The sequence below is a fragment of the Nyctereutes procyonoides genome, unplaced genomic scaffold, assembly GCF_905146905.1.
Source record: "Nyctereutes procyonoides isolate TBG_1078 unplaced genomic scaffold, NYPRO_anot_genome, whole genome shotgun sequence".
In the NCBI taxonomy this organism is placed as follows: Eukaryota; Metazoa; Chordata; class Mammalia; order Carnivora; family Canidae; genus Nyctereutes; species Nyctereutes procyonoides.
Window position 1 is genome coordinate 6,392,473 of NW_026575045.1, and position 13,171 is coordinate 6,405,643.

The following is a 13,171-nucleotide window of genomic DNA, read 5'->3' on the forward strand; positions in this document are numbered from 1 at the left end:
AAAAGAAGTTCTATTTCCAAATTAACCCAGAGAAGTAAAATATCCAATTTAAGTTATACTCACACTTTAGGAAAAATCCAGTATAATTTTTAAATGTGATGCCCAATTATTCCCTGTATGACCTCAGATAATTTTCTTTACCCTGCTTTTCTCCTCTGTAGTCTAACTGCCAGGGTAAATGTGAGAAGTGAAGGGGCTCGTGTATAGGGAAGAGATTTACTAGCACAGTGCCTGTCAGAGTAGCCTCTTAAACAAAAATTAAGTATAGCATTTATTACATGGCTCCCTTCCCACTTTGATTTTGTAACAGTATGTATGTTAGATCTAGTTCTTTTTTTAAAATACTTTATTTATTTATTCATGAGAGACAGAGAGAGAGGCAGAGACACAGGCTCCACGTAGGGAGCCCGACACGGGATCGATCCCGTGTCCCTAGGCTCATGCCCCGGGCCAAAGGCATGCGCCAAACCACTGAGCTACCCAGGTGTCCCTGTTAGATCTAGTTCTAAATGAGAAGAACCACAGATTGGAGTTTCCTATTTCATTTCCTTCTTGCAACCCACTTCAGAAACATTTAGAGCCCTTGTTTTTCAGGGTCATGTAAGAAAGAGATATGGCGGGGGGGGGGGGGGGCGGCGGCCTGGGTGACTCAGTTAAGTCTGACTAAGTCTGGGTGACTCAGACCTGCCTTGGGCTTAGGTCATGCTCTAGGGGTCCTGGGATGGAGTCCTGCATCAGGTTCCCTGCTCAGCGGGGAGCCTATCTCTCCCTCTCCCTCTGCTGCTCCTTCTGCTTGTGTGTGTTCTTTCTCTCTCAGATAAATGAATAAAATCTTATCTTAAAAAAAAAAAAAAGGTATCCAGTTGGCATCACCCACACTGGGGCCTCAACTCAGTGGACACTTGGGCCATAAACAAGGCAGCAGTTGGACCTTTAATTTTCCAGGCATGACACACTTCTTTGTGTAAGAACAATAGAAATCCTAAATGATCAAGGAAGAACATTATGATACAGTATTTCACTCTTGGAGGTAGGGCACAAAGAAAAGATGAAGAACGGATGGGAATTTGGTTTTGTACACAGGTTTTGAGCCCCTCTTGGTAATTGAAGACATTGGGGATGGCCATATTATAGACCTAATTCCCAAGAAGTATTCTTGACCCAGAGTTCGCAATCCAAATGAGCACCCTAAAATACTCCCCTTCCAATTTGCTGACGTTGTGAAAGAATCATCTATCAGATGTACATATTAATTCAATTCTAAGCATATTTTACCATCTACCTCATTTAACATCACGATGGAGATTACTAATAAGATCTACACATGTTAATAAATTGTCACAGTTGTGGGGCGCCTAGGTGACTCAGTAGTTGAGCATCTGCCTTTGGCTCTGGTCATAATCCCGGGGTCCTGGGATCAAGTCCTGTATCAGGCTCCCCGCAGGGAGCCTGCTTCTCCCTCTACCTATGTCTCTGCCTCTCTCTGTGTGTCTCTTGTGAATAAAGTAAAATCTTCAAAAAAAAAAATTGTCACAGTTGTGACACGGGCCAAATCCTAATAATCAGTGAAGGAATTTGGCTTTTTCTTAGCTCGTAACTTGCTTTTCAGCCCTTGAATTTGGAAAATTAGTACATGTGAACAATTTTTCATTTACTCATCCAACAAATACTTGCCAAGTGCTGGCTCAGTGCAAGCATTATGTAGTAGGGAGATTCTAAAATGGCTCCCCAAAACCCCAACTTCCTGATATCTATGCCCTTGTGAATTCCCTCCCCTTGAGTGTGGGCTAGACTTATTTCTAATGCAGGGGTTGCTAAACTTTTTCTGTAAGGGAACAGGTAGTAAATATTTTTGGCTTTGTGGGCCATATGGTCTCTCCCAATTACTCAATTTTTCCTGTTATTGTATAAAAGCAACCACAGACAATATGTAAATAAATGTATTTAGCTGTATCCCAATAAAACTAGAAAAGTGGTTGGCAGGCTGAATATGGGCTGCCAACCACATTTGCTGACCTCTGTTCTGACTAATCAAAAAGCGATTGTGTCTCGCTTCTGAGATTATATTACACAAAGACTCCAACTTCCATCTTGCCTGTCCTGTCTTGCCCTTTCGATTGTTCACAGGGTGGAAACCAGCTGCCATTTTGTAAGCTAATAGGTTATGAAGCTTACCTGGGAGGGAACCCTCCACCCAACAGCCTGCAAGGAACTCAGACCCTGTTCTAGTAGTCTGTGGGAACTGAATCTTGCCAACAACCACTTACATGAGCTCTGAAGTGGAATCTTTCCCCGGCCCAGCATTTGGATAACTATAACCAACTGAAACTTGGTTGTCAGAGACTGTGAGCCAAAGGACCCAGTTAAGCCACGCCTTGATTTCTGACATAGAAACTGTGAAATAATAAATGTTTGTTATTTTAAGCCACTAAGTTTTGGGACTCTTTGTTACACAGCATCAGTTTACCATCATGATAAGCATGTCACATAGCCAGTACTTCCATTATGATAGGCTCCTATAAGGATGAAGAAGGGAAATGCTGCCTATCATTTCTTGGAGATTGACAGCACCTATCAACATAAGGTTTCCAAAACATCTTATAAAAAAGAAACTTGTTTAATTGTGTTCAATCAGTCATTTCCCAAGCATATTTAACCATGGATCTTGTTTTTCTGAGAAATGCCTATTAATATCTTAAGGAGTCACTATTTGGAGAGATATAAAATGCTGGAATATGAAAAGAAATCATTCAATTTAAAGAAGTAGTTATTGCCAACATGTCATTTCTTCCTGGGTTGAATAACTGATCAGCAAAATTGACATCTTAGAAGAATGTAAATAATCCTATGGGAATTTATATCCCTATCTCTATCTCTGTATTTGTATCTCTATCTGTATATTTATATCTCTATGATGTACTGTACTCACATATTTAAGCTCACCAGCAGAGATAGTGACTATTCTTTCTGTAATGTTCTGCTCATTATGTAACTCAGTAATCCCCTAACACAGAGGATAATAACAATTTTAAGAACTTGCTAAATCAAAACTCCTTATGTTGGCTCTTGGAGGGATTTCATATAACAACAGCTGGGCATCTTAGGGAAACTAAGGATTTGTTTTGATTTAATGTTGATTCAGAAGGAGGTATTTAATTTCCCACACTGCCATGAGGTTTTTATCTGAACAACACATTATTATACTGTAGTTTGCCAAGGCTCAGCATTGCATTGCTTTGCTTTACACATGAGGAAACTGAGGCTCAGAGGTTAGATTACTTGTAAAGCTTCACTTGGGTAAAAGAAGAGTCAGAGCAAGGATCCAAATTCAGCATTGTCATGCTACTCTCTGTAATATTTCCAAAATTGTTCCGAGGTGGCTCAGCTGGCTCAGCTGGTTAAGCATCTGACTCTTGATTTTGGCTCAGGTCATGATCTCAGGGTTGTGGGATTGAGCCCCAAGTCAGGCTTTGCCCTTAGTAGGGAATCTGTGTGTGAGATCTTCTCTCCCTCTCCCTCTGTCCATCTTCCTGCTCTCTCTCTCTCTAAAATAAATAAAATCTTAAAATAAAATTGTTCCTAATCTGGTACATGCCTTTCCAATATATTCATTTTTAAAGCACACTTCCATCTTTCCCAAGTGTAGTAAGAGGAGAGAATCTGCAAATGTTTGCTTTATTCTCAAAATCTTCTGGCTCTCCTGGAAAGTTTCTTCAGCTACTCTGAGCCTCATTGTTCTCTTTCTTCTTGGAATTGATAGCAACAGAGGGTTGCTTAGAAACTTAGACATTTCTGATGCTGGAATCCCAGCTAGAATTTCACCAACAAGTGGTCATCCAATTTGTGTCTTCATATCTCCAGGAATGGACATAACCTCCTGAGACAGCTAAAGCTGCTGAAGTGACTGTTTTCCCACTTAGACTGATCCAAAATCCGTCTCTCTGACATCATACATTGTTCTTAATTTTGTCTTCTGGGGATTCACAAGCCATGTGTAATTGATTTTATATATGAAAAGCCTTCAGATAGTTGATGTGTGTGTGTGTGTACAGTGTGGGAAAGGGCTCCGATTTCTTCTTCTTTTTTTTTTTTAAACAGATGCTCTGTTTTCTATTAATGGAAAAAAATCCATCTCTTCTTTGATTTACCATCTAACAAGTACCCACGTATACAGGAGTCTATTTCAGACTTTCTCATCTGTTCCCCTGGCTTGAATATTTGTCTCCACACGGATGCCATGTCATGTTATTGCCCCAGCTTTATAGTGAGTTTTTATATCTACAAATACATCTCCCTCTCTGGTTCTTCCAGACTGACATGACTATTTTTGGACTGTTAAACTGCCATAAATATCTTAGAATCAGCTTTTCAAGTTACACACACATACCACAATATCTCCTAGGATTTTTTTTTTTTTATTGAGTTTGCCTTGAATTAGTGGATCTACTTGAGGAAATTAATCTTCTTCATTCTTCTGAATTCTCTAATTCATGAGTAAAACATATCTCTCCTTTTATTTAGGTTCTTTAAAAACATTATTCAATAAAACTTTTATAATTTTTTTAAAGATTTTATTTATTCATGAGAGACACAGGAAAAGAGGCAGAGACATAGGCAGAGGGAGAAGCAGGCTCCCTGCGGGGATCCCAAAGAGGGACTCAATCCCAGGAGCCCGGGATCAAACCCTGAACCGAAGGCAGATGCTCATCCACAGAACCACCCAGGCCTCCCCTATAATTTTCTTTTTCAATGTTTTTTTTTTTTTTTTTTTTTTTGTTAAAGTAGGCTCCACACCCAGCATGGCGCCCAACTGGGGCTTGAACTCACGACCTTGAGATCAAGACCTGAGCTGAGATCAAGAGTTGTACTTAACTGACTGAGCCACCCAAGCATCTCCAAATTTTATAATTTTCTTCATAAAGTTTGTACTTTTATTTTTTCTGGATACTTAATAGCATTGGTGTTTTATAAGTGATATGATTTTTTTTTTCTTTTGAGAAAGAGAGAGAGAGGGAGAACAAGTGAAGGGAGAGGAGCAGACGCAGAGAGAATCTTAAGGAAACTCCATGCCTAGCAGAGAACCCATACAGGGCTCAATCTCACAACCCTGAGATCATGACCTGAGCCAAGATCAAGAATCGGATGCTCAAATGACTGAGCCATCCAGGTGCCCCCCAAAAGAATGTCTTTTTAAAAACTTCTTGATTGAAATAGAAGATGTAGAAAAATATGGAAATCATAAGTGTAGAACCCAGTGAATTGTAAAGTGAACCCCCTTGGGTCCTTACTGCCAGATGAGGCCCAGTACCCCAGAGTCATGTCTCATGTCCCTTTCAGTCATAACCTCTCTTTCCTTCTCCAAAGGTAACTACCATCTTAACTTCCAACACTGTAGTGGAGAACTTTGTATAAATTAAGCCATATAAAATTCAGTCCGTTATTCCCAGCTTCCTTATTTAATGTCTTATGTGTGTGTTTCACACATATTGTTGTGTGTAGTGGCAGATTGTTCATTGATATGCAGCAGTCTAGCACATGGATATATGACAATATATTTATCCATTCGACTACTGGTGAATGATGGCACTGTTTCCAGTTTAGAGCTATCCAATGTACTGTGAATGTGGCTGTGGATATATTTGGTCCACATGTTCATGTTTTTCTGTTGAGTCAATTGCATGCACATGTTCAACTTTAGGAAATGATGCCAAGCCATTTTCCAAGGTACTTGGAAATACTTACACCAATTCGCACATTCACCAGCTGTACGTGACTGTTCTGGATACTCACCGTACATGGCTCTGTCAGTCTGTGCTGGATAACAAATTCTAGGTAGCTTGAAATAGAAATCATTATTTTTCGTGGTTCTATGGGCACCTGGCAGTTCTCCCTATTATAGTCTGGGGTCATTCATATGGCTGTATTCATTTGGGAGCTCAGTTGGAACAGAATACCCATGATGGCTTCATTCCCACATCTGGTGATTTGACTGGGGTGGCTAAAGCAGCTTTGGGCTGGCTCAACCTCTGTCTCTCCATCTGGTCTCTCATTATTCTGTAATCTAGCCCAAGCTTATTTACATGGCTGCTAGATCCTAAGAGAACAAAAAGACATCCTAAGGCCTTCGTCCATAAGTCACACGTCTTCACTTTATCTATATCCTTTGGTTAAAACAATGAGCAACTGAATCCTGCTAACAACCACATAGCAGAGCGTCAAATCTTTCAAATGAGCCTGGAGTCCTAGTCAACGCCTTGACTGCAGCCTGATGAGAAACCCTGAAGCAGAAGTACCTGTTATGGCCTTAATTGGCGCCCCCCCCCCCAAATTTCATGTTGAAGCTCTAACTTCCAATGTAACTATATTTGGAGACAGAGTCTATAAAGAGGTAATGAAAGTTAAATGAAATTATAAGGGTGGGACCTTAATCCAATAGGACTAATATTTTTATAAAGAGAGGAAGAGACACCAGAAGATCTCTCTGTCTACCTCCCACCCATCCCACCTGGTTTGCACATAGAAGAAAGGCCTTGTATGAACACAGAGAGAAGGTGGCCAGGCAGAGAGGTCTCTTCAGAAACCAGACCTTGATCTTGGACTCCCAGCTTTCAGAATTGTGAGACAATAAATTTTTGCTGTTCAAGGTACTCAGTTTGTGACATTATGTTGTGGCAGCCCTAGCAGACTGATTAGGCACTCCACTATCCTCCCCAGTTAATAGCATTTGGTGTTTTATAAGTGGTATCTTTTATTTTTCTTTTGAGAGAGAGAGAGAGAGAAGGAGAATGAGTGCGGGTGGGGAGAGGCAGAGAGAGAGAGAGAGAGAATCTTAAGCTGTGATTTGCTATATGATTTATATGATCTGCTATAACTATCCATATAAATATAGAGATGTAAATGAGTGGCTACAATTATATAATTCCTATAAGAACAACATTAATACACTGGATGTTTCTAGGTGATCTTCATTAAGCATCTACTGAAATGAACCTATATTTCTTAGGACTGGAAGAAAATAATTTGCTGAGATGTCAGCTGGGGATTCTTCTAGAAAAACCCTGGAAATGGAGTGCTTCCACACCAGATTCAGTGCCTGGACCCCTTTCAGCAATAAGTCATTAAATAGACAGGTTAGCTACATACTCTTGAACAAAACAAGTTTAATTTGTAAGGTCAATTTTGCTGTGATATATTGAGTTTCATGTTGCCATATTACAAACAACAACAACAACAATGTAATGTCTAAAAAATTTAGTTTTGGAGTCACTCCAAACAAGATAAAAGCCTCCAGCACACACAGTGTGCTGGGGGAGGAGAAAAGAGGAGGTGCTTTGGGTGGTGTTTGGTGTGGAGAGTATTAATGTGTAATTAATTCTTTGCATATTTCTTTAATCCTCTCTCTGTCTCATGCCAACAGTTCAGTTAGATGGCCTGGGGATTCCCACTCCTTTGAAAGGTAGCCAGTAAGTAGTCACCAAAAGGCTTAGATAGCTCTGCCAGCCATTAATGGAGTAGGCTGACTGCATGCGTGGGTCAGGCCTTTTCCCAAGGGAAGGAGACTGGCCGGGCTGGGCCAAAGCCTGATCTAGTAATAAAACCAGTGAGTTTGTATATGTCATGTGAGCAAAGCTGGTCTGAAACCCAGGTTTGGGGGTGACCCTGGTCCTTGGTGTATCTCTTCCTTACAGACACATCTAACAATGGCTACTTAGCAATATTTAATAACTTTTGTTTTGGTGGGACCTATGAAAATATAGGACTGTGGATTAGTAAAATCATACCTCCTCCAAATGGTCCTATTTTCACAATTCAAGTGTAGCCTGTATGTGTTTTCTAGATGAAATGTTTGGAATCTTTCCCCAGGCCACATTCGTTTAGGTAGAAACAAGAGCCAAGATTCATTACCTCTTTGTTTTCTAAAGAGGCCCTCCGGAAGGCCCCGCTGTAATTATATCCCCTGGTCAACCTTTCCCACCAACCCACCCAACAAGCCTGGGCTTGTCTCAATCCCCAGATAAAACCAGTTTAAGCTGAAGGGAGAGACCCCTACTACAGAGTAAAAGTGCTTTGTGAACTGTAATGTGCTGAGCAAATATTACCCATGAGGTTGTGAGATTGCCTAAGGATTGTTTAGCAACTAAAAATAGATCGAACCATACAGGAAAATGATATCTTCTTCCCCTTACAGCTCTTTCAGGAAAGAGTTGCTCTTATAAGTCATTGGTTTGACCTCTGGACTAACAAGCAACGTCAAGAATTCTTATTCACGATTTTTTTTACGATGCTCCAAATCACAATTAAGGTAAATGTAGCCTAAGGATGTGATTATCATTGGTTCTTAAAGGAAATAAATATAGTAAAAGGTTTATGTAACCTTTTAGGGTTTCTTCCTTGCCCCCCCCCCTCCCCAAAAGAACAAATAAAGCAATTGGTTTTTTAAGGTTTATAAACAGAAACTTCTAGAGCTGCTTCCTCCTTGAGGATGATTCGGAACCTTGAGGGCTTTAACATCTTCCTACCACAGTGGGATGTTTAGTGTTTGCAAACATCAGAAGCTTCAGCCAGTGAATTTTTAACATTCTCTTAGTATATTAATTACCCTTAGAACTATCAGACTGACAGACCATATATTTCAAGTAGATATCTGGTATGTAGGCAGTCCATAAGTAATTGTTACATGAATGATGGATCTGAAAAATATCCGAGGAGTGACCATGGTAGCAACATTTAGGAATATGCACAAGACTCATACAACAGTGCCACTGATTGCCAGTGGGTCCTTGTTCTTATTCCTACCTTGACCTCCTATGTCTGTTACTTGCTTTCAATTATTCCAGCCGAGATGGTGTAATATTTGAAAGTGCTAGTTGAAATTACATGCAGAAACAGCTAGTTTTTTGATCAAGAATGACTACTCTAAGGGTGGTAAGCTCGCATTGTATTGGAAAGGTCGCAGTGTCGAAGTTATTACAAAATACTTTGCTAATTAGCATAGCAAATATCAGACATTAGTTATTATCAGAGCAACCAGTGGCTTGTTCATCTATCAGATGAAAGGTAGAAATGGACTCTTTTTGGTGAAATTATAGGTATTCAGATGTGGGACTGAAAATATTCTAGAGAGCCCTCCAACATGCCTGGACCTGGTTGAAGAATCCAGCCAGCCCAAAGCAGATGGTTGTGAGGCTTTCCCCAAATAAATGGCCTTGTCAGTCTGGGGGTTTCTGATAGCCTGAGGCTGTCAAAAAGGGTAACAGTAAGATCTCATTTCTGGAATACTGTACTTTCTTAGTTGAGTAAACTTTTCGTCCAAAGAACAGAGAGCCGGGACTCCATCAAGCCCACAGAGGAGACTGTATAAAGTGGTTGGGGTTTGTTTACTAGGTTTGTTTAGGGAAACTCTAGGTATGACATCATTTGGCACTAGTTGTTTTCACTATAACCTGGTGGTGAGGTTGTTGGGAGAGGCTAACCTTTAAATTTCTTGTAGCTTCCAGAAAGCATCAGAGTTGTGCAAAACCAAATTGGTTTATTTTAGTTTGTGATACCTGTCTTCCACTCTATCACACTTCCTGCCACTGTCTCCTTCAGCAGCCATTTCATCCCCCCTGCCTGCCTGCCTCCTCACCTTCTCCCTTGCCTGCTTTCTTCTGCATCCATGGGTACACTGTGGATTGTTAAGAGACTGCCCCTGATGGAGTCACCAAGTCACTGGAGTGAGACAGACATCCTGGCTGTGTTGAAAGAGGCTGAAGAAAGAAAGCCTCTTTAGTCCAGGCTTAAAAATCAGAGAAGGGAACTTTTTATAGTAGTTATTGGCTAGGTTTCCTTTTACTCCAATTTTACAGCTTTCAAGATAAAATAACAGACCAAACCCCAAACCCATAACTGCTTGTGGTACATCATGTTCTAGTCTCCTGTATCATAAACCATGCAGTTTTAACTTTAACCACTGGAGGTCATTAGAGATCTTGTGGTATATTTTGAAGCTCATTAACATTCGGCCTGACATTTTGTCACTGGAAATTGCACCCTTTGGTACCTGAATTACTATGACACAATGATATAGGACTAATCCATTCAGTGGGATTACTTTGCTTTGTTCTGTAGCAGCTGTATCTCTGCAGAGAGTCGTATACTGTAGTTGCATGACGCTATTACATATTCTGGACTGCGGCTTTTAGGAGAAGTTGTATGCCAATTTCTGGTCTCTAGACTTGGCATCCTGAACCCATCTCTAATTTGTAGTGGTAGGTTTTTGTTGTTGAACATCAGTTAGTTCATTCCTCCAAGTCATAATTGAGTCTTTCTTCTACTCCTTTCCATCTCTTTGAGTCAGCCATGGCTTCTCTCCTGCCAACATCTACAAAAACCATTTGCTGATAGTCTAATCCGATTTGAGTTGTGCTGGATTTTGATTAAATCTAAAAACCCAATTCATTTTATTTTTTAAATTTAGTGCAATCAAATTTCTTCTAAACATCTTTATTGAGATACAATTTGCATGTAATAAAATTCATCATTTAAAAGGTATGAAGTTCGTGGTTTTAGTATATTCACAGAACTGTGCAACCATTGCCACAATCTAAGTTTAGAATATTTTCATTACCCAAAAAGAAACCTGCTACCCATTAGACATAACTCTGCATCTCCATCCCCAGCACTGGGCAACCACTAATCTACTTTCTGTTTCTATAAATTTGCCTTTGCTGGACCTTTCAAATAAATACAATCTTACAATATGTGGTCCTTTGTGACTGGCTACTTTCATGTATTATAATCTCGTCAACAAAAGGCAACCAAGTAAATGTGAAGATCCAATTGGCTTTATTAAATTTTTCCTGAATCCAGCAGCACCCTGTCCAGTAAATAGAGTGGCACTCTGAGGAGATATACAAAACAAAATGGTAGGAAAGTTTTTATGGATGGAGGGTGAGGGCAAGAATGTTGTTAGCAAAAGAGAAAGATTGTTTCAAACAAAGCTGTTTGCTGGGGGGAAAAGCAATGTGTCTTATCATGTGTCCTGTTTCTTTTGGGGATGGAGAGGGCCCAGGGGGCAGACAGACTTGTTGGTGCAGATAGAAAGAAAAATGTTCCTGACCAACCAGTTAAAGACCTATTTCTGAGGGGTTGAAACTGCAATTAGATTGGGTATTAAGCCCCAGTTTGGCAATTCAGTCTAAGTGACACCATTCGGAGCCTGTGGTTTTCTTTTTTAAAACAATGTTCGCAACCTTCACCCATCTGTAGCATGTATCAATACTTCTTTCCTTTTTATTGTTCAATAATATTCCATGCTATGGATATACCATATTTTATTTATGCATTCCTAAATTGATGGGCATTTGGGTTGTTTCCATATTTTGGCTTCTGTGACTAATGCTGCTATGAACATCTGTCTATAGGTTTTTCTGTACAGATGTCTTTATTTCTTTTAGGTCCATGCCCAGGAATGGAATTGCTGGGCCAAATAGTGACAGTGCAATCAACTTTTAATTATTAAACATTTCTTTTGAACCCTATTTATTCCTATAGTCCCTACTCCCCCATCACTGAATAAGCAGGTGAATACATGAGAGAATATAGCATTGTTTAAATGTCTAATATGTTTCTATGTAAGTGAGGCTGCATTTGTGCAGTCCCTGTTTTCAAGGCAGAGAAACCACTGTGTAGATGTTTTTGCTTTATAATTTCTGAATAATTTTATTTTAATTCAGGCAGTTATAATTACAAAGCTTATATGAGATATCGTGGTATTGGTTGAGACTGTGTTTTGTTTTAAAGTTTCTTCTTGGGGATCCCTGGGTGGCTCAGCAGTTTAGCATCTGCCTTCAGCCCAGGGTGTGATCCTGGAGACCCGGGATCGAGTCCCATGTCAGGCTCCTTGCATGGAGCCTGCTTCTCCCTCTGCCTGTGTCTCTGCCTCTCTCTCTCTCTCTCTCTCTCTCTTTTCTCTCTCTCTCTCTCTGTATATAGTATGTCTCTTATGAATGAATAAAAAAAAATCTTTAAAAAAAAACTTTCTTCTTAGTGTCAGTAAGATATATTCCAGTACCTAAGATTTGTCTTTTCTGTCCTTGTATTTCCTATTGTTAAGATTTGAAATTTCTAGGGGCACCTGGGTGGCTCAGTGGTTGAGCATCTGCCTTTGGCTTCAGGGTGTGATCCTGCGGTCCTGGATTGAGTCCCACATCAGGTTCCCTGTAGGGAGCCTACCTCTCCCTCTGTGTCTCTCAGGAATAAGTAAATAAAATCTTTTTTAAAAAATTAAAGATTTCTTTTTTTTAATTAAAGATTTCTTAAATGGAGTTTTATGATATTTAAGACATTTTCCAGAGGTTCAGCTTCTTAAACTGTGGCTCTGGCAAGCTCTTCCTCACCCAGCTTCAGTGGTCCCTCTCCTGGGAAGCTTTCCCTGCGCATCTTTCACCTCCAGTGATTTCTACAAACATCTATCATGGCATTTTCCCCCACTACATTGGGCTTATATGGCCACATGTCTAAATGCTTCCACTAGTGTCTTCCCTTGGCCACTTGACCAGGCTGACTTTTCCTGACTCCCTGAAGGAAACGGGGCTGTTTGTGTCTGTCACTCAGAGAAACCCATGAGAAGTCTGCGTCTGTCTCCTAGCCAACTGGTGGGACCGGTTTCAAATGGCCTCCACTCAGCAGCAGGCAACGCCCCACACAAAGGCCTCTCATTCCAGGGCTGGAGCTGTTCAAACCTGTAGCTTTCCCTGGTGGGTCCCTGGGGCAACATTCATGCAACTGCAATCCCGAAACACAGATGATTACTTTTTTTTTAAAGATTTTATTTATTTATTCATGAGAGACACACAGAGAGAGGTAGAAACATAGGCAGAGGGAGAAGCAGGCTCCATGCAGGGAGACCAATGAGGGACTCGATCCCAGGACCCTGGGATGATGAGGCATGAGCCTGGGGTGATGCTCAACCAGTGAGCCACCCAGGCGCCCCACACAGATGGATTTTCTGCTCCTGTGTACACGCTGTGTGTCAGATGAGAGGGAGATCACAAACAGTGAAGGATTAGTTCTCATCATCAGAGCCAACAGGAAATGAGGTGGGTCAGAAAAATGTACTGATCAATGTACAGGTGAGCAAGAACACCCCTCACTCCCACTTCACTGCATTTAGCTGCTCTTTTCATGC

General features: G+C 40.6%; 1 protein-coding gene across 1 annotated transcript in view; it reads left to right on the forward strand.

The window, feature by feature from the left end:
* Positions 1–13,171, forward strand: part of ECT2L (epithelial cell transforming 2 like) — a 77,022-nt gene that overhangs the window by 2,445 nt on the left and 61,406 nt on the right. Inside the window, 3 exon segments of the mRNA XM_055324689.1 lie at positions 7,004–7,130; positions 8,189–8,272; positions 8,274–8,302. Coding sequence (XP_055180664.1) covers positions 7,029–7,130; positions 8,189–8,272; positions 8,274–8,302 — 215 coding nt within the window. The 5' untranslated portion in view covers positions 7,004–7,028.